Consider the following 25,081-nt stretch of genomic DNA (forward strand, 5'->3'; position numbering starts at 1 on the left):
AGCAGTAATGCCATCTTAGTTTATACTTCCCTGTCTCATTCATGAGAATCTCAGCCTGAGAACTACCAGGGCTGTAAAATCTGCCTAACAAACTACAGGTGAAAAAAGTGATAACCAACCTCAGGAGAGACCTCTGTTATTCCAAACTGGGATAAACTCTGATGCAAAATGTTGATATTCAGTGAACGCAGCACTTCTTCAGATGGGAGCGCATCAGAAATTCCTGGCTTTCTGTTCACTGGGGAAATAAACAGTTCCACACAGTTCTTCTTCCCCTAGGAAAATTAAAAAAAAAAAAAAAAGGCAAAATCATAGGAAGGTTCTGAGATTAGATAATCTCTTCTGTCTGTAGATTTTAACTATATGTCCAGAAATGAAAGCATGGAATAGAAAGGCTGCAACCTGCTCTGTGAGGAAAGTGCACGTTTTCCCTGCCTTCTTAAGTTCCAGCTGACTGTGAAAGAAAATGCTAACACCACATGTGGGCAGGTGGGCTTTGTCTCATTTACTGTTGACAAGGTCCCCTCTTCTGAGCCTAGTACCACTGAACAAGACAGGTCAATGTCACATGAGGAGGGGGGGAGCCATGCATGGGGACAAGGGCAAAGAGCCAGCAGGGGTTTTCAGCTGACAGTTCTGATCTGAGCTGAAGTGCAGTCCTGTTTTAGATGCTGGGCCTTAAACAGGAATGCTTAGTATAATGCTGTGGTATTTTGGCACTGCTTTCTAATCTGGTGTCAACATGTTGCGAACACACACTACAATGAAGTATAATGCCCTTTCAGCTGACTGCAGTGTAGCTCCTTAAGACAGCACAACAAAATGAAAGTTTTGCTTACTTTTAATGAGTAGGCTGAGCATGCCTAATTCTCCCCTCCATTAACTCCTGACCCAGTCTCATTGATGTGGTGCTGTATTAGAGATGTTAGTGATGCTGACTCTGTAGCAGGACGGCAAAAGGAAAGGTTGCCAGAGGGTTCCTCTGCTTGGTTGTCAACAACCAGAACAGCACCTGAGACCAGTGCGGGTGTGCTTGAACCCAGGTTAAGGGGGTGCTCCAGGGCTGTGGACAACCTGGCTGAGGCTGTGATGTAGAGTCCAGGCCTGGGTAGTGCCCCACACACAAGGCAGGTATGGAGCTGCTGACTGCACAGGCAAGAACTTCACTGCTCTGGTTATTTGGGGTTTGTTACGCAAGGGGGGAAATCAGTTCAAACTGGGATAATCCTGATCTCCCCCCTGCTTCCTTCCCCTTGCCATCAATGTGCATCATTATCTTTACTGAAGTGAAGAAAAGACATCTTTTGCTATTCTTAAAATGCCTCGCTTTGCATTCAGAAGTAGAGCTGCATAGAAAGGGACATTTTCACACGCGTACCCTAAATCTGCCCTGTGCACTCTCATTTGTGCCACGGGTCCCTCTGCTCGACAAGACTGGTGGGGCTGGCGTTGCTCAGTAGGCCTCCTCAGCCCAGCGGGGCCGTAAGGAGGGAACACAGCCCTACAGCCCTGCAGTCAGTGCACGGCAGGGGCTTCTCGTCAGGCTGAAGCAGCTGCTCTGAGGCCACGGCCTTAGTTGGTCTCTGGCGTGGGTAAGTGGCCACTTCCAGGTGTAGGTGGCAGGCGCAAAGCAAGGCCTGGTGAGGGTGCAGCATTCCCAGTGTTTTGTGCCTCCTCTGTTAGGAGATCCTCTGCCTGTTAGAAGGACTTTATGGGAGGAGGATTTCCTGGAAGGACTGAGAAGATGCTGGAAATGCCCAGCTAATGTCTTGTGGCACAGTGCGTGCTGTTACATGTCAGGGGCTAAATTGCCTCCAAACCCAGTGGAGGCAGGCTGGTATCTCCAGAGAATGATTGCATCCATCCTAAAATAACTGGGATCTCAATGCCTCTCCTTCTCGCTACCCTTCTCTACATTGCCTTCAGAGGGACCCTACAAGAGCACCTTAGACCAGGCTGAAGAGAGGTGAGATGAATTTCGATGTGCCCGGCTTGCTTGCCAGCACTCTGCATGAGACGAACTGGCTTATGTTAAAAGGATGGGAAGGTGGGAATAATGCCTCCTAAGCTGTATTTTCCTCTTGTGAATTCTGACTTTCTGTCTGTGATTTTAAGAGCAAATGTGGCTAAAGTTTGTTTTATTCCTACATCACAAAAACAGAAGTCGTAGCAGCCTTTTATGGATATTGAGAAGACTAATTAATAGTACTTCATGTATTCTGAGGTATATGCAGGTGCAAAATGCTATTACCTCTTCCCTTGGATCACAGATGAGAAGAGAAAGTGAAAATCTATCAGCCAGCAGGAAAATTAACAGCATCTTTCTTCTGCTTAGTTAGATGATTTCCACAGAGCGTAGTAAGAAGACTACAAAGTGACTTGGTGTGTTGAATACACACCCCAAACTCTGGAACATTTCTCATTTAATTGTGTTTTCTCTGAATATGTTTTTCATTCAGGTTAATACAGGGGACAAAAGAGATTCAGCATCACTTGTCAGGAATGAGTGATGTCCCTGGCAAACATGAAAAGGGCTGCATTGCATTCCTATTGATCTTTTCCACTGTGCATCTTGTGTGATCCTTTCTCACAGAGACATTATTTGAAGGCGTTTTATAATCCTTTTTGATGTATACAATCTTATCAGCTATCAAGGCAGGAAATACTTTTATGCTGAACCTGTCAACTTTCTTCCCTAATATTCAACCTGCAGGTAGAATAAAATAACATAACTCTGCTTTTCTCCCTGCAATGTGAATGGAAGGCTAGTAATGCACACATGATATTGTTGTGTGTTTTTTTTTTGTTGTTGTTTCATGGAAAAACTGTCAGAAAAAGAGACCAGTGTTAAGAATGTATGCTCTTAACCATCCACACAAAAAATATAATGAAAATTGTTTTTAAAAAGTCTTTGCTGCTGGAAACAAATTTCTCATAATCTTTTGCAAACATGATACCTTAGTCCAAAAGGTCACATCCGAGGATATGTTGTTATAGCTGAACAGCAAAGCGTGAATATTAATATTTTGAGAAGACATTTATTTTACTAATGGAAAGTCTGAGAATTAATTGTGAGGATGTCTTCAAAAGGCAGAATCACATGTATTTTTTGAGCAAGATTCAACCTTTGAGAAACAAAAAAAGGAATAAGCAGCTTCTAATGAACGTGATGAAGAACTACACTGGAATGCAAACTAGGGGATAAGAAAACTGCTTATGAATAAGACACAAAAGAGATTTATCTGACATAATTTTTCTCTAGGCTGTAACTATGAATGGCTTCCTTTCAAAAGAAAATTTAGGTCATTTTGTAATGGAGATCTATTTTTCTGTAGTGCAGTTCAGAAAAAAATCTATCAAAACAAAGCATTTTTCTGTCCAATTTTATTGCAGTTTTCCATAATGAAAGGAAAATAAATTTAAGAGAATTCTAAATAACCAGGTAAATTTTATTGTACCCAGCCTTTTGGTACTTACAATGAGCCTGTTGATATGAACTTGCTGAGGTAACAGTCCCAGTGCTGCAGCCACTCCTTGGCGAAATATCCGAAGCAATGTGATATTCAGCTTGTTTACATCCATTTGCAGTGTCTGAAAAAGCAAAACCAGTTCAAATGAACTCCTTGCTCAACACATTCAGTCCTCACGACGTCTGATCTCTGGGAGTCTCACTAATTGTTTTTTTCCCAGAATGATAATCAGTGCAATCTACTTGCACTGCAATAAAGAACAAATCCAAAGGAAAATTTAAGCATTTAAAATGCTGCTTTGTTTCCACCTTTTCTCAAAAACATTCAAAATAGATTCCAGAATTTTTTGGCTAAATTCCTAAGACAAGTTACAGTGCTCAAGATAACACAATTACTGCATTAGAAATGAAAGACAAGCATTGAACACCAATTCACCTTTAAAGAATGAGATGTTGGATTTACACAATGAAAATTTGCTTTGATTATTTTTCTTAAGAGTTTCTCCCTGCAGGTGAAGAATGTGTCAGTCATAGTGAAATTACACATTTTTTATTTTGATTAACAGTTTCTGAGATTGAAAAAAAAAACAACAACCACACTTAGGATATATTTTGCATATTTGAATTTCCAAAACTTCCTCATTCCAGGCAGAACAGGCTATTAATTCTCAGCAGAGACCAACAATAGCACTGAAGCATTTTCTTTCTCCATGTCAGAATAATAACAAAACGTAGACATTTCCTCAGGTTCGAATCCCTCCTGTGAAGCTGATAGTGTTTTACCCAGGAAATAATTTAGGTTCAAGGCTTCACCTTCCCAGAAGACCCAGGTGTATCTGTGCAGATGACATGTTGTGACCAGTACTTCCATGTGGCACTCTGGGGCCCCTTTCTTTGCTTCTGTATCCCATCAGTGGACAATACCTCGTGGAGAAGGCAGGGAAGAGGAGTATATCAGATGGTACCAGGTGGCCTCCAACATTTCTGGCAGGGCACTGGTTTAGGAACTCGGTAAGTTCTGACTGAGCTGGTTGACTTGAGCTGAAGATTTTTTATTTATAGCTTTCTATTTAAAGCTGTAGGCCAGCTTGCTGCTCTGAGGAGCCACACCAGGATTCTTCCTTCCTAACTGGGGTGGCAGAAAGAGAATTAAATATCCATGGATCAGACATCATATTGTGAACGTGGCTGTGGTCTAGAAAGAAATGTAACTTTTTTCTCAAAGCAAAAGAGCACCACATATTCTGATTGCCGTTATTTATTTTTAAGAATTTATAAGTTACAATGTAAAACCATCAAATATTTGCTTTTCTCTTCCACTGTCAATTTGATGTTTCCATCAGTACTGAATGTTTTTCATTTTCTTCCCCTTTTCTCTCATTTTTTTACACTAATGGGATTGTCAAGCCTTGATGCATCAACTGAGACCTGCTCTCAGCATACAGCTGAGCTTTAATTCAGCTGCAAGTATTATAGGAGTCTTCAGTTTCAATGACCCTGTCTACCCTGGCATTTTCAAAAAGCAAAATCTTCTCTTTGCTTCTTCTTGAATTAGACATCATGAGTGGTTACAAAACTTATCCAGCTTTGTCACTGAAACAGGGAAATGTCTTGAGAATGGAGAGAGAGACATCCCACAGGTCTGAGCACCGTTCCTTCTGCATCCCAGGCTGGTCGCAGCACACGTGGGCCATACAGCAGAGGAGAGCTGGTGTGGAGCTATGAAGCTGTCACTACACTGAAAGCCGACATCCTAGCCTGAGGATTCCGGGTAAGTGAGGAGTTGTTGCTGAAATAGGAAGGCTGTCGTGAGGGTCCCCTGAGATCCATCAGGATGGAATAGAGAGTGAGAAACTGCTTGTCTCAGTCAATGACCTCGAGTTATGGGGATTATGCTAGCTGTTGTTACTGAACAAAGCTAACAGGCGTAAAATCAAAATGCACTCACTTAAGTATACTTGAACCAGGCATCAGATCACATTAACACCGATGTTGTTAAACAGCATGTTAAAAGCTCACTGACAAAGACACATAAATGAAACGTCCAGAAAAATATCCAGCTTTGGATGAAATAGAAGAGGCTTAAAGAGGCTATAAGGAGGTAATGTCTACCTAATAAATTCTTTTAGATTTAATAGGACTAGGTGGCTAGGCCTAGCACTGTGGTTCATCATATTCAGGGAGAATAAAATGAGGTGAAACTCCATTATCTTCAGGACAGTCACAGTTCCTTCCACCAGACCTGAATTTGGACCACCGCACCCTACAATAAGTAGTCATAAAAGGCTGCACAGTCTTCGTGTCTCCGTAACAGCTCCTGTCCTCAGTGCCTCAGAGGGAAGCCTGACGAGCACAGTGCTCACCCTGTCACTCTGGACTCAGCCTGCTTGGAAAGCTCACCTGGCCTTACAGCTGGAGATTTCAGGACCCTCTCAGGATGCATCCCAGCACATCTTATTTCCTGAGATCAGCCACACCATGACCTCGCACTGGTGGGATCTCTGCAAGTTGCACAGAGAGCTGATGGTTGCCCACACTCCAGGTACGAGCCCTCAGGATGTGCTCTGAAGCCCAGCACATACCTGGGTACTGCCCAGGCAGGCTGCCAGCCGGGCACCAGCTCCAGGGCTACTTGCAAAGGGTGGGAAGGAATTTGTCTTTAAGCCTCATCTCAGGGTGCTTCCTATGTAGCAAAATGGATTGTGACCATTCATCCAACAAACAAACAAACAAACAACCCAAGAAGTATCTGGGGAAGAAAAAGCTCATGTTTCTTTATAAGAACTTTGCCTTCCTATCCACTGAAGGAATTTGCTTCTTAAGTGCTGATGTTAGTGTGAAGCTTTGTTTCTTGCCAATTACAATGCAAATTAGGTAAAAGTAACAAAGACTGCCTTTTTCCACATCAAGCAACACAAGAGAGTGCATTTGTCTCTTCCTATCAAGAGAAAATTTAGCAATCCAAAATCTGGCACTTTAGGAACAGGATTTCTAACTGGATCAGTGAAAGATAGCTTCTAGAAAAGCCAGACGGGACCCCATGAGCACCTACTTTAGAGCAAGCAGCACATCACGAACGTGCTCTGTGCTATCATTACCCCCTTGTTTGTACTGGAGTCTTAAAAACATCGAGTGGGAGTGGACCAGCCTGGAGATGCATCAAGTTCCACATCCTGTGGCCAACTCTGGATGCTTATGGAAAGCAATATGAACAGGACAAGAACGTACTATTTTTTTCCAAGTTCTTTCTGACAAGATCCAGGCTAGTTTACACCAACTCAGCCCAGAACGGCAACAGGTCTCCTCAGTTACATGAATATTATTATACAGTAACCCAGGCTGGCACTACTGAGATCTGGGATGAAAGCAAAGCTTGGAGGCATTATATTCGCAACGCTGGCATGTGCTGAACTGCAGTGGAATTTAAGTCTCACCTGAGGGTCTGGTACAGAATTGTCTTTCTGCAAATTCTTACATATTAATTTTGTTGAAAAAGTTAAAGAAAGAAGAGGAAAAAGAAAAATAAGAGAAAAAAAATGAAAGAAAAGTTCCCTTTTGTCCTAACAGGAAAAAGTCCTAACTATTCCCATCAGTGAAAAGTTTCTAAAACATTATTAAAATGTTAATATTTTAACATTATGGTGCCATTCTGATGGCATGCCTAGGTACTGTGTAGACTAAAGTCCATAAAGATGGGTTTAGGATAGAAAATTGATGCTGGATGAACTGCAAATGCAACAACGCCTGTACAACAAACAATACAAACCTCCATTTAGAGAAACAGTCCTAGATGGAAACCTGTCTGGCCAGGTACAGACCATAACTGCACAAACAGAACCAATATATATTCCAGCACCATCTGCAATAACATGAAATTAACCTCCGTAAAGTCAATCCACAGAGTTAAATAAAATAAAGCATTAGCACCGATACACAAGGTATGCCTTACTGTGGTACTCTAGTTGCTCCTTTTGCTTTGGAAAAGAAGGGGCTGAAGCATCCCAGTCAGGCAGCACTAATCATTTACCCCATGCTCATCGCAGTGTTTACCATCTATTGCAGCCCGCTCCCCAGGGAGTTCACACTTTTGAATTTGCTGCCTCTGGTGGCAATAGTGACTTGCTGAGCCTAGAGGCGGGCACACTGGAGGACTCATTTCCCCAAGCAATTACTGATCTGGATATTGCTACTGTAGCGACAGTTTCTAGGTTTATCTGATCTAAGCAAAACAGGTAGTTTCAAGGGAAGGAGATTTCTGCTTGTAGTGGAAAAGATAACTCTGTCTTGGAAAGAGAGTTCCAGAAAAGAAAACTCAGCACAGAAAAACACCAAAGCCAATTGACACCTGAGGTCCTACAGGGGCTTTTTGAGAAAGATTTGCATTTTAAAGAAAAAAAAAAAAGAAACAGACCAACATTATCTCAGATTCTGAAATAATATTTTTGTCTACTATTACAATTAGCCAAGTCAAGTTCTGCTCCTCAAGAAAAAATCAGAGATGCTTCCCTTTCTTATCTTTTCCTTCTCACCGGTGATGTCCTTTCTGCAATGAGCCTCAAAACCACCTTTCCCTTCCATGCATTGGTTACTCCCCTCTAAACTCCTCCTGACCCCCCCACCACAGCAAATAGAAATCTAGAGAAAGTTTGAAAATCTTGAAAATATTTCCAAGGTCAGGGATCAATTACTGAAAAATTGTGAGGGGGAGTCTTGGCTATTCTAAAAAGCACAGTGAAAATCACCTGAAAGAGTAGAAAAATTACAGGCACATGTTTGGGTTTACAGGAACCAGTGAAAAGCATTGATAAATGCTCTACAAATCTCTTTCTCTTGCTCTGCCAGCATAACTGCCCTGACCTGGAACACGCTGCTGTGTAAGTCACGCATTTTCTAACGAGGAGACAGCGAGGCTGCAGAGCACGCTGATATGCCAAAAAGTCCCAGATTTCACATGTAGCCTGCAGAAATTTATGTGGCCTTGTCCAGAGAGCATTTGGGTGATGAGAAAAAGAACTCTAAATTGGTTCCATATAAATGCAAGAAAAAGTGGTAGGAATGGGATACTTTGATTGCTTCAGTCCTGATTACTCCAGGAAGTTCTGCAGAGTTGGACGCTGCCTTTCAAGATGTAACATTGTACAGCCTCACTCACATTTTTTTTTTCCTACAGAAAGAAAACCATGCCTTTTATGGGCAATCTTTATTTAAAGTAAGCATAATATTTCCTGTATTTATGCATTTCTTATGTAGCCTTAAAGAACATTTTTGGCTTATGATTAATTTTTCATGAAAGCAAATAAACGTAAACAGTATGAGCTCCCTGAAAGAAATCACAGACAGAAGTAATACGTATTGGAAATGTAGGGGTAATCTCACTAGTTAACACAAATATATGGTCTCCCCCCATACTGATTTTCAAGTGCATGTGCAGTAAAATATGAGCAAATCCAAATCTATTTGTTTCATGCACTGCAATTAATCCATAGAACTTTTTACCACAGGAATTTGCTGAGGCCAATAGCTGAACAAGATGCAGAAAAAGAGCAGTATGTTTAGGTGGCTGTTGAAAGTCACTGATAGGACTGAAAACAGAGATACTACAAACCTTATTATACAGTTGAAGTCACACCTTTAACTATCAGAAACCAAGACGGATCCTAACTGAATGAAGAGACAAACCTCTCAGCCTGCTCTCAAAGCTCTGAGTGCTGGCCATCATACTGATGACTAGACACCAGGTTTCACCCGAGTCCTGTTTTGATCCACCCGTAGATCTCAGTTAGGGATGCTCCTGGAGGCCAGTGCATTAACAGAGGTGCTGCACCAGGCGTTGAAGCGAGGCCAGGGCACTCTGCCGGCATCCGCAGCTCGGACTGGCAGAGCTACTCGAGGTGGGTGGGTGACACCACTGAAGTGGTTTGTCCCAGCTAGGTGACAGATTTACACTGCTCTCAGGGAGACGAACCAGTGTCTCAGATGAGATCAGCTGATCTGATCGCTTCTGTAGGAAGCACCAAAACAAGAGCGAGGAGCCCTCCATCTGTGATGTCCGGCTTCTGTCCAAGATTCCCTCGGTGAGATTTTACATGCACTTGGGCAGTGAGTCAGTCAGCTGCAGAAAGAGCCTGTGACCTTCATGGATGATTGAAGTGAATGAGAATCCTTCAGCCTATTACGGATAAGGTTTGTTAATGCCTCTCTTCAAGAGGCACACTTTGATTTCTCTCAGTCCTATGTTCTGCATTAATCTCTGAGTTTGCTGTCTCCTAGCCAGTAAAAAGGGTCAGCTATTCCAGTGTCACAAGGTAATGTGGATTTACCGATCAGGTCTAATGTGAATACACAGCACAGTCTTCTATCTTTCTTCTGACAGAAATCTCAAGTTATTTCATTCCAGTTTCTGAGTCATGTGGGTCATTCCTGTACCAGACCTGACATAGTCAGTGGGGGTGACAAACAGAGAGCGTGTTAGGCTGTCCTCTCAATGCTCACTTTCTTCTTTTCTTTTACCTCTCTCCTGTGGCATCTTTAATGCATTAATTATTCGTTATATATTTGGAGGTCAGATTACGTATGGAGTCTCACGAGCAGCCAGTGTACTTATTGGTTGTATGAGATTACCATCTCAGAGCCCTCACTGAGATGGGGCTGTGGAATGATAATCTTATCCACAGCCCAGCATAACCTTATCCACAGCCCAGTAAAGTTAACGGGACTTTTTCTGAGTCAGGGGGTTGCAGAGTCCCGTATCCTAAATGTTCACTGGGATACACACTTGTCATTGCTGAAGGGGTTTAAGAGGAGGGAAGGAAAGGCTGTGGTCCGTGGGACACAAGTTTGAAGCAGCTGCGTCATTACACAGTACCAGTCCCAGAAGCTCTCTGCCTGTGGGAACCCTTCAGAAGGGGGAAGGAGAGGGGCAGAAGGCTGCAGTAATGCTGTTGTACCCCACGGATGATTTTCTAGAGCTTCCTTGCAAGAGGGAACTTTCTGCTTTGCCACATGCTGGAACCCAGTACATAGTACCACAGGGTGCCTAGTGATGAAAGGAGCCAGTGTTCTCCTACGTATCATTCCTTTGTTAAAAAACTGGTCACATACTACATCTACTTCGGAGAGTCCTAACCTGGAGCATTTGAAATTACCGCAAATTGATTACTAGGAGGAATGACAGGCTGAAATTTTGCTGTGCCTCTAGCCTTAGCAAGGCTACCTCAGTTAATCTGCTTCAGTTCTATGTCTATAAAATGGGGATGATAGCATTTGACTGTCTCACAGGAGCCCTGTGAAACTAAGCATTTTATATACTGAAGAAGATGTGGGACAGATACGTAAGATGGAACTTCTCAACTTCTTTCACAGACTCCTTTAATGTTGCACACAAAAGTTAACTCCTGCCTCTGTTTAATTGTGTGCTGCATTTCTTCAAGGACTGGGATTTATTTCATCACAAACTATTTCAGCGTCCCTAAAGTACCAGCTGAAGTACATTTCAAAGCTCTGATGACTTTATTGGCTTTTTCCTTCCTCCATCCACTTCTCCCTTCCCAGCTCCCTTCCATTCATTTACCCTGAGATTACATTAGACAGCTGAAAAGGCCAAGATGATGGAAGAGCACAAGACAATACACAAGGAGGTGGAAGCATGAAGAGAGCTGGAAGAGCTCAGTTGAACACCATTTCAACCTCTTTGTTCTTTGCGAGGCATATATAATGAGCTCCATAAAATTGTCGTATCTGTCCTTATTCAATATTACCAAAAAAAAAATAATAAAATCCTTCCATTACAAAAGAAATGCATAGTGCTATTATGTCCGGTACAACTTTTATGCACAGCATGATTGTACCAGTCACATCCTATTTCATCATCCCAAAGCCAGCTGTAATCTTCAGAACAAACAGACCCTTTGAGCACAGTGCTTTTTAATACATTTGTGGTTTTTTTTCCTGTCCAATTATTAAATCTCTAAGTAGAGCCTGCCTAAAGCTTGAAATTCCCAAGAATCAAAAATGACTCTCCTTACTCCTTTTGTAAAACCCTAATTTCAGCTAGTTTTATGTTTCAAACAATTCTTAGTTACTGAAGTTTAAATTCCTGCTACAACTTCGTAAAATGGTCCTCAATAGATCGAAATCCCTTCCAGAAAAATATCAGGCAAAACAAAACTTAGACAAAATCATCCTTCTTTTTATCTTCAGAATTTTAAATTTAGTTTGCAGCAGGCTGATTATTTAACCTTACATAATAATGGAGAACAAAACTGGAAACCTAAGACAATACAGCAACTTCCAATTTTTTCAGGAGCCAACGTGGCCAGAAGACTCCCACTGACTTACTCCTTTTAGTAACCTTTCTCTTTGCTTTGAAAATCAAAGACAGACTTCAGTACTGCGCAGATCTTAGCCTTCTCAGGCTTTTAATTTCAGACGCATTCTTTACTGATAGTTTCAGATGAGCAATATCTGCCTGAACACGCACAATGGGAATGTTGCAGAAAGAGGCAAGCACATTCCCTTTTTCTTTTTTTTTTTTTTTTAACATAATCATAGTTCTCTGCTCTTCCTGAGCATATGAAGATGAAAATTTGAAATACATCAGAAAAAAATATATATATTCTTAGGATTCATTTGGCTCAGCAGAAATTGAGATATTTACACGAAAGACTGTTCTTGTAGGATTCTGGACTGTGTGATTGCCTGTGTCCCAAGACAAGCTGGACTATTTGTCTACCACAGCCAAGATTTTCCAAGTATGAAGCAATTCTTTTGCCTCAGCTCTTGGGAAATCAGGATCCTGTTCTCTGGTCTGGAAACAAATGGCCAGCAGAAAGGCCTCCTTACTGTGACACAATTCGCCAGTATGTTTATCTGCTTTCAACCTTTTAGCTCACTGAATTTTGTTTATAGCTATTATCATGACCATAATCACACATAACTGGATTAAAATATACATGACTCTCTACCTACTACAGTACGATCCGAGTGCAGACAGTACAAGGCACCCAGGCGACTTCTGTCTTACATTCCTTTAATTATGAACTTGAGGCAAAATCAAGCAGAGCCTTTGGTGGGGGGCGTGTTTTTTCTTGGACAAAACTTGCATCACTTTGGGTTTTACCCTGCCATGGGTTCATATGCCTGGCTATGTCTTTGTCTTAGTTTTGACAAAACCATTAATGATTGTGTGTGAATCCTATAAACTCAGAAGCTGGAGACCAGATGAAAAGACAATCTTGTGACCTTGGCAGCTCTCTCAGGATCTTTGAATTCTTGAAGCTGCTAATACCAAATGTATCCAGAAGCTATGATGTATAAATTTCCTTTCTCCTGAGCAGCCATACAGACAAAGCATTTTTCTCTTACGTCTAGTATTGAAAAGGGAAGGTATGGATTAAGGGAAAACACTAACTCCAAATCTTCAAAGGTTTAAGGAGAAATTTACCTGAATGATTCTTGCTAATGCTAATATCAATATAATATTTTTGATGAGCAGTTCCAGATTTGGGTTCACAGATTTAGAAACCTGAAAGCTATACTGTGTCCCAAAAGCCCTAACTAACACAAAACAAGTTTTCTGACTGAAGCACTAGGGAAGAAGATTTAGAAAATGGTGTTCAGTCTGATTTGAGGAACTTTTCTTTAGAGATGACTTCACCTGTGAGGTTAATGATGAAGAAGTTGTGATGCCTTCTATTATCAAATATTACTGCTCTAAAATTACTGGAAGGCAGAGACCAATTCATGGATCTTCAGCTTCTTTCTATTAGGTCAGAAGAGTAGCCTGTGTTCATTTTTTTATTTTTATTTTAAATAGGCAATACAACTGTAAAAGCCAACATCAGAAGATGTTTAGAATGGGAAAAATGCAGTTTTATTCCTTTTATATTCATAACTGATGAGCCTTAAAAGAAAATAGTAAAAACTGTTTACATGCATTTCTCTCATTCTCACACATACACAAAACAAAAGCAAATGAGTGCAATTGAAAAACATTCCTTTGCATCCCCACTATCAGCTGATTTTTAGGATAACTGGTATCTGTAAGTCACTCTTACATTACAACACCTTCTTTACCATCCAAGAAGAATTAGGAATCTATCACTTTGAAGAGTGTAGGATTTGTTAGCTACAGTCATTTCATGGATGCTAGACAGCTCTTCCATGATTTATTTGTTAAAAAAGTGACAAGATTTTCTTTAAATATAGAGACCAAATGAATGAATACAGTTGAAATCTTGAAGTCATTTTGCAAACTAATTAATTGCTTGTTTTGTACTTTGCTCACATTGCCCTTTAATCTCTTGCTTGCCCTGTGTTATTCCAAGAGTTCCGTCACATAAAAATGAATGGAAACTCCCTCAAGACACTTAAGTGATCCTAGTTATTCTTCTGGCTTGATTTCCTAACCTTTTCCACCCTTTTAAAATCAAAAAACAATGTTACAGCATTTAAAGTCCATTTTTTTTCTTTTTCATTCTTTCTTTCTTCGTAGTTTTCTGATTTTGGTCACTGTGAGTGCTTCAGAGCCCTTTCTCAAGTCCAAACATTGTCCCCTGACCACTCTATCTTCATTCAGGAAAGTAGCTGAGCAGCAAAATAATTCATAATCCTTTCAGAAAGAAGTAGCAATTGTAAATTTGGTGGGTGAGGTTTCCTTTTCCTTTTTTTTGTTGCTTCTTCTTTTTTAACTATATTCTTTAAGCATACAAAAAGCAATCTTCAAGGTTTCCCCAAGTGACCACCACCAGTGCAATCTGTGTTTGTGAGGTCCTGCTGTAAGGAGACAGTGAGTGCACCTTTTTCCACGTTTCCTGCCTCCTTCCTGCACTCTGGAGACCCATGAAAGCCTTGGTGGTTCTGCAGCTGCTGCTCTGTGTGAGAAGGAAGAGCAGCGTGGGAAGAAATACCCAGCTCCTCAGAAACTGGATATAGGGCTCAGATTCAGAGCATCCCTGTGTTATATGTGTCACAGAGCAACAGGCCAAGTCTTAAAAATGATGGCAAAAGGGCTTGTAGACTCCCTAAAAACCCAAGGCATCTATCTTATTTCTGGGAAAAACAGCAATCAGTTGAGAGACATGGTGATAAAAGTTAATAAAAGGATGTATGCCTTCTCTCTCAGCTGGTATACAGCTAAAATGTAGGACACCAATTTATCAGTGGAGGTGTGTCTACCTAAGTTCAGAAGCTTCATACAGGTAAAACAAAGCAAAAAGCTGCAAAGCCTCCAGAAAAATGGAGGAATGATTTAAATTTGTAAGTTTATATGTCATGCTTTTTTTTTTTTTTTGACAGCAATATGCAGAGAAAGACAAGAATTTCACTGGAAAATGGCTATTGCTGTCTTTTTTTATACAAAAGAGCTAATGACAGCAACTGTGGTTTTTTGTGTGTTTGTTTGTTTTAATTATTTTGAGAAAATATCTCAGTGATCTATCATTTACAAGGTGTTGTCCCATTTAGCTGTGATAAGACAGAAATCCATTTTACAAAGAGGGTCCTGGCATGCAAATGCTTCTGGAAAGAAAATGCACGGACATCATCGCACCGAAATCTGTGTGATAGCGTGGGAGACGCACGCTGCCCCGGGGCACCTCTGCCCCAGCACTGTAGCTACACAAGGACATGCCATGCCTGCCAAACTGCTGGCCACAACACAGCAGCAAAATTCAATGGATCCCATTAGTGTTGGACTAAACACGCACTATACTCTCTAAGATTGCAGGCTGCAAGAGATTCATTCTTCACGTTGCCCTCAATTCCCATTCTCCTGCTGTATCTTCCCTTCTGTTTCTGCAGTGCTGGCAAATCATGCATTTGGACTCCTCTAAAGACAGAGAAGCCACAGGCTGTGCAGCAGTCTGATTATATACAGTACATCCATTTACCCACTCTCTTGGCAGCCTTACACAGCAGAGCCCATACCATACAACTCAACGTGAGGGTGCAGTCCCACTACAAGACCCAAAAGGATGGCACGACAGAGCACCAAAGGTGCACAGCAAAGAGCTTGGCCCCATTTCTACAGATAAAACAGGGCTGTTGTGGCTTTGCATACAGCAGCAACCTCAGCTTCTCCAGACCAAGGTGAATCTATCGTGCAAGTGCAACATGAGTGCTCCACAGACGTGCAGAAGCCAGCTCACAGCACTTCTGGACACCCAGAATCCATCTCTAGAGCTTGACCAAAGCATCAGGGCAATGTGTTACCTCAAAGAAAAGTGTAGTAGATGACTGTCAACATGGTAGATGATCGCCAAGGTCATGAGGGCTGGCAGGGCTCTTCCACAGTCTGTAGACTAACAGCTCCTCGGCCTTTTCTCTGAGTTAGAACTAAAGACAACAAACTTGCCGTGCCAGCCTCATCATTAGATTTTGTCTGTGGTAGCGGAGCTCATGGGACTAGCTGAGACTAAGCTGAGCAAAAATAATAGATGATAAAATGGAACAACCCCATGCTGGCATGAACAAAGAAACATAAGATTAACTAAACGGCTGTTACAGCTTCTCATTTCTGTGATCTTTTTCCCATTAAACATGACACTGCCAGAAAACCTCTCAAAAATTAAATGACTGGAGGGGAAGGAGGAAAAAAATTATCAAGATGACCATTTTCTAAAGAAATCTGAGTGTTTTAAGCAAAGCAAGCAGCAAGAGGAAACTAAAAATTCTTAACTAATCTCTGTCATTGTAGAAAAACATTTTCAAAATGCGATTTTTTTTCCGGCTGTGATTTTTCCACAAACTGGTACTGCAACAAATGAAAGAAATAATCTCAGTGAGGCTGAATATCATACCTTGAGACCCTTTTGTCCTCAATTCTTTATCTACCTCTTGTCATAGGATACAAGAATATACGAGGGAGAGTTCTTAGTTCAACTCCATAAATACATGCTATATATTTGCCATGTTAGACAAAACCTACTCAGTAAAATCCATCTTCTACGCACAAGCCATGTTTTCCTCTCATCAGCAGAGCTCACCACATTAAACAGACCCATGTCTGTCTCTCAGTCAACTTCTGGTATCTCCTGCTTTTCTGGGAGCTGATCAGCCACTGCTGCTAAGTTTGCATCCACGTGCACGACTTCAGGCATCTCATTTTCATCTGCCAGTGATCAGCCTTAATCAGGCATGCTTATAAGCCAGCTGAAAGGAAAGCAAATCCCATTCACATGGTGCCAGTTATTTCTGCAAGTGCATAGCCAGCCCCAGGCCTCCTGAGGTGTGCTCCCCTGGAGAACGCTGCAGGTGGGCTGTGGGTCCTCTGCATCCTGCTGGGACAGGGGTGTACCAAAGGGATGCTTTTCCTCATCATTGCAACATTAAGTTGTATTATGCAAGTGTGGCAAAGAGCAGAGCCTGGTTCAACAGGATCTCACGAGCCTTCTGGAAGATTAAAGCAGCTCCTGCTGAATTATTTAATAGGCACTTCCAGAAAGGTATTTTAGGCAGCTGCAACACTGATCTAAAATAACCAGCAGCATTAACCACATTATTGTTACTTGTACTAACATCTTTCTGTCATGCTTACAGTAATTTTATTTCCTCCCTTACTATTACATACATTGTGTTACCTGGGTCAGGCAGGTATACCATGGTCCCGAATGGTGCCTCATCTGGTAAATACAGAACTGCTTGTACTCTTCCTAAACAACTTCAGACATGCAGTGAGGGTTTGTGTCATGCTGGGTGGCAGGGAGAGAAAGCATGTCAGGAGAAAGGACACCTCAGTAATAAATAATTCTCAGCTTACATTTGTAGGTGTTTCTATGTGGGCACAACAAGGGATTTAACAGTGGGGTCTGAAGAAACAGAACTGCATCAAGGCAAAGTTGTTGCCTTGCAAACATAAAGAAGAGCAGATGTCAGAAAGTGAAGATCTGGAGACCAACCCAGAATTCTGGTCCACATACCTTGTTATCTTATTTTTCAGGTTTTGGGGTTATCCGTTGTAATTTATACTGAAAAACATTAGTGCTTTAACTCTAACAGAGGTCAGCGTTTCTATGATTTGCACAGATTTCGAAAAAACAGAAACAGAGGACTTCTTATATATCATTTATGAAGATGACTGAATCTGAGTTTTTTTTAATGTACTTCATCATGTGTGCTGTTTTCTGTTTGAAGCCTGTCTATACAGATTAAAGACTCTTCTGTTTCATTAAGAACAATTTTTGCAGTTAATTGACATCATCACAATATGTTACGTAACTAATATCAAAACACAAGACAAGCATTTAAATTATTTGCATAATGTAAACGATGGAAACTTTGTCATGTCAGCTTGAATGCTTTTTTTTTTTAACCTAATATAATTTGAAAACATATTTATGACTCATCAGTTTTACAGTTAAACCACTTAGAGATTCTAAGCTGGAATCTTGCAACTGTGAAGTTCTTGAATTTCATTGTAATTCTGTATTCTGCCTTTTTTCCCTTAGTTGTCTTTTCCACTAATAATTCATATAAAGATTAGATACATCATAGGACGGCTCATCAATGAGAAAAATACATTCGCAAAAATGTTTTGCAAAATGCAATGAATAAATAAATAGTAATTTCTTTCCAGTTTTTAGGAGTCCAAATAAGCTCAAACTTCTCTTTAAACAACCATTGTGCAATTTATGTTCACCAAAAATCAGTCTTCATTCGGTGACCCAAACAAACATTTTTAATTTTAATAATTTTGAGATGACTTAATAAAAGAAAGAAGAATATAAATCCAGATAAGAAAGGTGATACGTTTTTCATTAAAAGATGTTTTTCACTAAACTGTTGTGAAGTTGCTATGTACTTATGGAAGATTACTCTTTGGATAGATGAGACTTTTTAAGGCCATATCCTTAAGGTATTTGAGCATTCCTGTGTATTCAAAATTCATGTACAATGAAACACATGGAAAAATTTAGCTAGTAGCAGAACACACGGCTATTTGCTTTAGACAGAAGTATTACACCTGGATTTAGAGAGAAGCAGGAGTGCTGTTCTTATTTCAGAGCTGAAACAGTGGGAAGGTAGATGAGGAGAGCCGGTACTAAGAAGCAGGAAGAAAACTGGTTTAGAAACTTGGAAAAGTAGAAAGAGAACCAAGAGACCAGATTTCATGTTATCAATCCAGTTTTCCTCCCCCATGGGAATCCTACTCTCCTCTGTTCTTCCACCATGCAAATTTCGTTACATAAACTTGATGAAGGGGATAATTTCGCACCGTTAGTGATATCTGCACTTCTGTAGTGACACTAATTTTGTCTTTTTGGATAAGAATCCTCTCTCTACAAAAGGTTGTAAATCGGTGTTTCCTAAAGAGCCCGATAATGCATACAAGCTCAGGCTGGGACTGCCTGTCCATCTGCAGTGCAAAACTGGGTGCTGTTTGCTCTAAATTCTGCAAACAGTGACCGTGACAGTGGCAGTGCTACCCCAGCCTAAGACACTTATCTCATATCCTACAGATCTGGAAAAGATAGTCTGTCCATGACAGCTCCAACCTGTAAATGTTCCTACTGAATAAGGCCACAATTAAATAGCCCCTTTAGGAGTGAGAAATACTTTGAGAGGTACAAACATGCTCTGGCCCTTTAGGAACGCCTGCTGCACTGCTTTCAAATCCAGAGAGTGCTGACAGCTAGACATTCCCAGTTTATGAAAATCCAAAGTGCTTCCTCATGAAGAAAACTGCAAAGCTTGTGAAAAGACAAGTCCTTTGTTTCATTATGTTTCTGTGAAGGCAGCTAATTTTTACCCCTTCAGATAACCACGTAAATACTGCAATGAAAAAAACAACAACAACAAAAACGACTTTATATGAGCTGCTGGCAATGGCTAAAGGAAGAAAAACTATTCAAGGATATCTAGGACAAGTAAATTTAATCATGATATTTTGCTTTTTGGTTTAAATATCCACAGAGATACCACACTGAAATGGTAAAATTTTTATAATGACAGACAAAAAAAAGAATTCACTTCTAGAGATTTTTTGAGGGATGAGAACTCAAGAGATGATACTAATATGATGCATACTGGGTATATTACATTCCAAAAGTAATCACATCAGATGTGAAAGAGAAAAGTAAAAAGGTAAGCCTGTACATACGCTGGAACTGATTACCCCTTTCAGGAAACTGCTCCTAGCTTTGTGCCAGTCAACATCCTTATTAGAGGTCTGTTGAGACGCACAAAGTCATGCAGAAGCTTGAGGATAACTCAGAAGCAGAGAACATGTGCTAAACAATAAAGTAGGTCAGATGCCCTGGGTGATTCTCATGCCTCGATCAGCTAACCTCACCTGACCATCATTTACTTAGTATTGCCAAACTCGAGACAATACAAATCTTGGAAGAGAGTATGTAGTTCACCTGCAAAGAAATTCATTACTAGAAGGAGGGACTCAGAAAGTGAGTCAAGGTTCATATTTGCTCACCAAACAAACATATATTCCCTGGACACATGCGGGCTAAGGGTGAGTGAATACAAACAATCCCTGCTCAACCTCTGAACTGACTGGAAACTGTATAACCACGTCACAGAGGTGGTGGCATTTGGTTATTGCATCCTGGTAATCAACAGAGAGAACTGCACGCAGCCGGCCACCTTCTGCCCCTTTCAGTTCATTAAAGTCTTGCTGATGCTCGTGGTCAGGAGCATGACTATGGCCATGACCATGACCACACACATTCACACGCACGCAGCTTCTTTGGGACATGGGGATTTTGTAACTCTCCAGCTGCTTCTGGTTCTGTAAACACTTATTGACTTGGTTTCTGCTAATGAGCTGAGGCTTACCAGGTGACACAAAACACCTGAGGGGCAACCTGCACAGACTGCAATTAACTCTTGGTTCCTGTTTCTGTTATTTAATTAGCAACATCAATTTTGAACACTGCACACACTGATCACAGAAAATACAGGCAATTACAAACAGTCATCAAACCCTATTTTCTAAATTACATGCCAAGGATAAATGATTTTCAAGTAAAAAAAATAAATGTAGGCGTAACATTTTTATGCTGTGCCTCTGCTGAATAAGCTTAACAGTTCCTCACATTTAATGATAATTCCTATAGTTCTGTCTAGGCTCAGGGTAAACAAATAACAATCTCATAAAAACTCTTCTTTGTGTAAATCTCAGTACGTGTTTTCCAACAGAACAACCCAAAGATGCAGAGTTTGCACAGAGAAGTCTTGGGGGCACCATTTACAGGTTTTGCTACTCAGAGGTACGTTGAAGAGGGCAAGGTGTTCACTGGCTACTCAGTGCTTTAATGCCTCTGTTTTACTTTGGATCCTGTTTCACCTGGCTGCGACTAATGGGTGTTTCACAGTCCTTGGTCCAGAGTTTCTGGGTGCAGTCCATAAATGCATAACCCTGAATACTGAAGTGACTATCTATGCCAGAAAAAGCTCTCCTTTCAGTCCTATGGTCACGTAACATAGAAAGCCTAGAAGCCAGGTCTAGAGCTACAGACTTATACTGCCTTCCATGTCATCAAAATGAGGAAAACTGAGCTCCTGAGGTTAGCTGCTGGTCTTACACCTTACAGAGGCTGCAAATGAGCAAGTGCACTAAATTTCTGTTGAGCCTGAAGTACGATGGAGATGGGGAAGAAGTGTTGATGCCCTGGGCAGAGGTTGCGCAGAGTTGTGCCTGCTGGCACAGGTTGCCCAGAGAGGCTGTGGTGTCTCCATCCTAGGAGATACCCAAAACCCAGGTGGAAAAGATCCTGAGAAACCTGCTTTAGAGACCACTGCTTTGGGCAGGAGGCTGGACACAACCATCACCAGAGGCCCCTCCAGCCTCAACCACTCTGTGATAAGAAATCAAACACATACATAGACATTAGTCATCAGCCAGAATCAGTGGTTTTTTTGTGTGCACTGCACCTGTATTGCACACTTACAGCAACTTCTCTCCTAGAAGAAAAATTGGGAAGTAATTCTATATGGAGACATAACACTGACCTTTTTTTTTTTTCTTTTTTTTTTTTTTTTCCAAAAGGAAAAAGTAAAATTAGTAAAGAAAGTAAAAAAGTTTAAAAAATGTGTCTTTCTGTCAGTAAGAAACTCACTGGCTCACTGTTTAAGTGCTTGATCCAGATCATTTTTCCAAAGCTACAGGGTTGATGACAATAAAACAATGAGAAACTTACTTTTGTATCTAATATTAAACAGCTGTGTTTATGAATAAACACAGGGCACAGCACTGCCAAGAACAAGGGTGGCATTTTGCAATCATTTTCCAGAGCAGCTGTTATGATCATTCAAGGAATATTTGCGGTCCTATTAACTTCCACAAAATTATTCATGTATTCAGCACTATGCTTCTGCATTTTGCTGCCGTGCTCTTTATTAGCCCTCACATTTTATAGAACACTTATAGTAGGATCATGGACAATGCTTGGTATCTAGTGACAGCCCCCATTGCTGCTCACAATTCACATAACACTTTGAGAAGGAAGGCTCCTCCTTAATATCACTTCACAGCATGAAATTTTCTAAAATATGTGTTCTATTTCACGCTTATTTGTGCATAAATTGGCATAAAATCTTAAAATAGCTCTCATGAAATAATATTAAAGCATTACTTATGCTGTGCCAGCACCTACATTTCACAACAGGAGCGCACAGCCCTCCTGCCTCTGCCCACATGTCCAGCTCTCCCAGCCCCGTGGCGCATGCACAGCTGGAAGAAGATGTGAAAAGAAGCACAAGAACAGGGCACACGTACGAAATCTCTCCCCTGCTACTAATCCTGTGTGGGGGCACAGAGCACACTGCTTAGGCTACGGAGCTGCTCTGTGCTGTGACAGCACTACAAAACTCTGATCTCCCCCCAAAAACCTCAGAAGATGCTCTGACTTTATATGTTTCACATGCTCAGTTGTGCTTCAAGTCAGTTTTCTTCATCTGGTTTCAAGAAAACACTTTTACAATTAACGGGTATCAAAATATTTCACCTTTTCTTTTTTTATGTGTTCACTTCTAGGATTATTTCTCAACAATAAAATCATTTTGTCAATTAATTACTGGCATAAACAGTTGCAAAATTCTGGCATTTATCTCAGAAGAGAAATTTTACAATGTGTGAGAGGTTTTAAATAGCTTGAAGAAAACCACTTAAAACTCTCTCTTTCTCTTCAGCAAGTGGTGACAGTTAAATCAATTATGTAAGCGTGAGTCTGCAATTACTGAACTCAACAGCAGTGCCCCTAGTAGCTTCAGTAATATAGGTTTTGGACCTAAATATCGCTTCATTTATTAGGAGCAGAGCAGGAGAGCATATGGGAGCTGCAGGAAGGCCACCTCCTTAGATACTGACATTAAAAAAACACGCTCTTTTTTCTTCCCCTCAGAGCTTGCTAGAGATCAAAGAGATTGGGATAAGCTTCTGAGCCTAAACATAATTTGAAGTTTGACAAGTGTCCTGTTTTCTGTGATGGAGTTAATTTTCTTCATAGTAGCTGGCATGGTGCTGTGTTTTGGATTTAGGATGAGAATAGTGCTGATAACACACCGATGTTGTAGTTGTTTCAGAGCAGAGCTCACACAGAGCCAAGGACATTTCAGCTTCTCGCGCTGCCCTGACAGTGAGGGTGCTGGGGGTGCACTAGGAGCTGGGAGGGGACATGCTAGTACATGGTTTCAGAGAGATTTTTTTGTTCATTTTAGACCTCAGCCCTAATCCTCTACAGTTTGTGGAACATGAGACTGAACCTAGACCCAGGTTGGCAAGGGCAATTGATTAAGTTGGTGCTTGTTCTAACCCAGTCCTCACACCAGGGCTAACTCTACTTCATTTCAGAAGAATTACTATCATTGCAAGGGAGGACAGATTTTTTTTCTCCTTGTGGAAAGGATACATTTAGGCACACAGCTCTTTTAGACAAAGGATGAAGAGTAACATAGGATGTGTTTTAAAGACAAGAACTCTCTATGTGATGGCATACGATAAAAGCTATCCCTTTTTTTGGTAGCTACAGCTTACTCTTCCTCACCCCCTCACCAGCTGTTATTCTGCTGTACGTGCAATGCATTCAGATCATTTCATATGCAAAAAGAAACCCAAACCAAGTCAAGAATAGAGCAATTCAAACATATGACAACCTGATATCCAGAAAAACACTCACTTTAGTCATTCGGCCGATCAAGTCAAACACCACATTGCTAGAGTTTTATTTGCAGCCATCGTAGAAACCGAGAAATGGCACAGCGGAGTGGAAAACCTCATCTAGGAGAGGATGACAGAGCTGCAGCATGTGTTGTTGCCTGCCTTTCCCTGCCGTGTCCTCCACAGCCTCCTGTGGCCAGTGAAGAGCTGCTGCTACTTTTGGCTTTGCAGCAGCCGGGCAGCCAAGGTGTAGTTGTCTTCCCCGCACCTTACTCTTCTTTTGGTTCTGGGGGAATAAAGTCTACACGTATCCCCTCCTCCCCGTATATTTCAGCAAATGATTGCCTAGACTTTCGTGATCCCTTTTAAACATATTGATTACCATAAATAATGAGATGGGAAATGGAGAAGCAGGTAATTTTCCTACATAGCTACAATGAGGCAGTCTTCTCTGCATGGCAAAGCTCTCCCCTTATTTGTAGCCCAACTTTTTTGCTCAACATCCTCTGCAAAATGTATATAGTTTAGAGCAGAGTGTGAGATAAATCAGAGAGATGCCTCTAGTCAACCAGCAATGGACAAGCAAGGAGGACAGACAAACCAAAGTAACTTTTTGCAACAGAAACACTTGCACTCTCTATTAGCCTCAGCATTGGAGAAAACCCAACCCTGACCACGGGAATAACTGCAATGAACTTGTACTAAGCACCACTCTGTGGTCTTTTAGGAATCAAACAAAGAAATGTAAGGCAAGATAAGCACGTCAAGAACAGATAAACTTTGACACTTACATATGGTTTTGGCAATTTGAATAAATGCTAGACATCCATCCACCTTTTCTACAGAAGTTAACTCCTATAAGAAATCTCCTGTTAAAAGAAGACTGTTAGGATTTGTGATCACAAAGGACTAGAATATTCTGATCTCAATGTTCTTTTTTTTTTTATTTAAATATTTGTCTTCCTAAAAGAATTCAGACACCCAAAAAAGAAAAAGAAAGCATAGAAAGCATACAACAAATAGCAGAGATTAGCATCAAGAAAACCTGGTGTTGCTGTTGGCTATTTAGTTGGCTTGTATCTTAAAAATTAGAAGGGTAGTCTGCCTGATCTTTATGATGGAAATTCTGATTTTGTCTGCCTCCATGATAACTAGGTAACCTAAAATACAGCCACATAACAGGATGTTTAAAGTTGGGGCTCCTGGAAAAAGAGAAGTATTTTAGCCACATGTGGTTTTTTGTTCCCACACTTACTTGTCTTCAGTGACTAACATTTGAGACAAAGGAAACTTTTCAGTAAAATTCAGATGCCTCTCCCCAGGCACTGAAAACAAGCCCCGTGACAAATCTCAGGTACTCCAGCTAAATCAAGGAAGAGCACATGTGACAGCCCTGGTGTTTTTAATGGCATAACAAAAAGACAGCTTTCAAAAGTACACTTCTGTATATTTAGAATAATTTGAAGAGTACTGTAGAGTACCTCACCTACATGGAGACAGACATG

At 40.9% G+C, this 25,081-nt stretch overlaps 1 protein-coding gene across 1 annotated transcript in view; it reads right to left on the reverse strand.

Moving 5' to 3' along the window:
- Nucleotides 1-25,081, reverse strand: part of PTPRR (protein tyrosine phosphatase receptor type R) — a 144,060-nt gene that overhangs the window by 68,692 nt on the left and 50,287 nt on the right. The window contains exons 3-4 of the mRNA XM_040553293.1: nucleotides 3,478-3,591; nucleotides 120-275 (exon numbers count right to left, since the gene is read on the reverse strand). Coding sequence (XP_040409227.1) covers nucleotides 120-275; nucleotides 3,478-3,591 — 270 coding nt within the window. The remainder of the gene's footprint in view (nucleotides 1-119; nucleotides 276-3,477; nucleotides 3,592-25,081) is intronic.

The sequence above is a fragment of the Cygnus olor genome, chromosome 1 (assembly GCF_009769625.2).
Source record: "Cygnus olor isolate bCygOlo1 chromosome 1, bCygOlo1.pri.v2, whole genome shotgun sequence".
Taxonomy (NCBI): Eukaryota; Metazoa; Chordata; class Aves; order Anseriformes; family Anatidae; genus Cygnus; species Cygnus olor.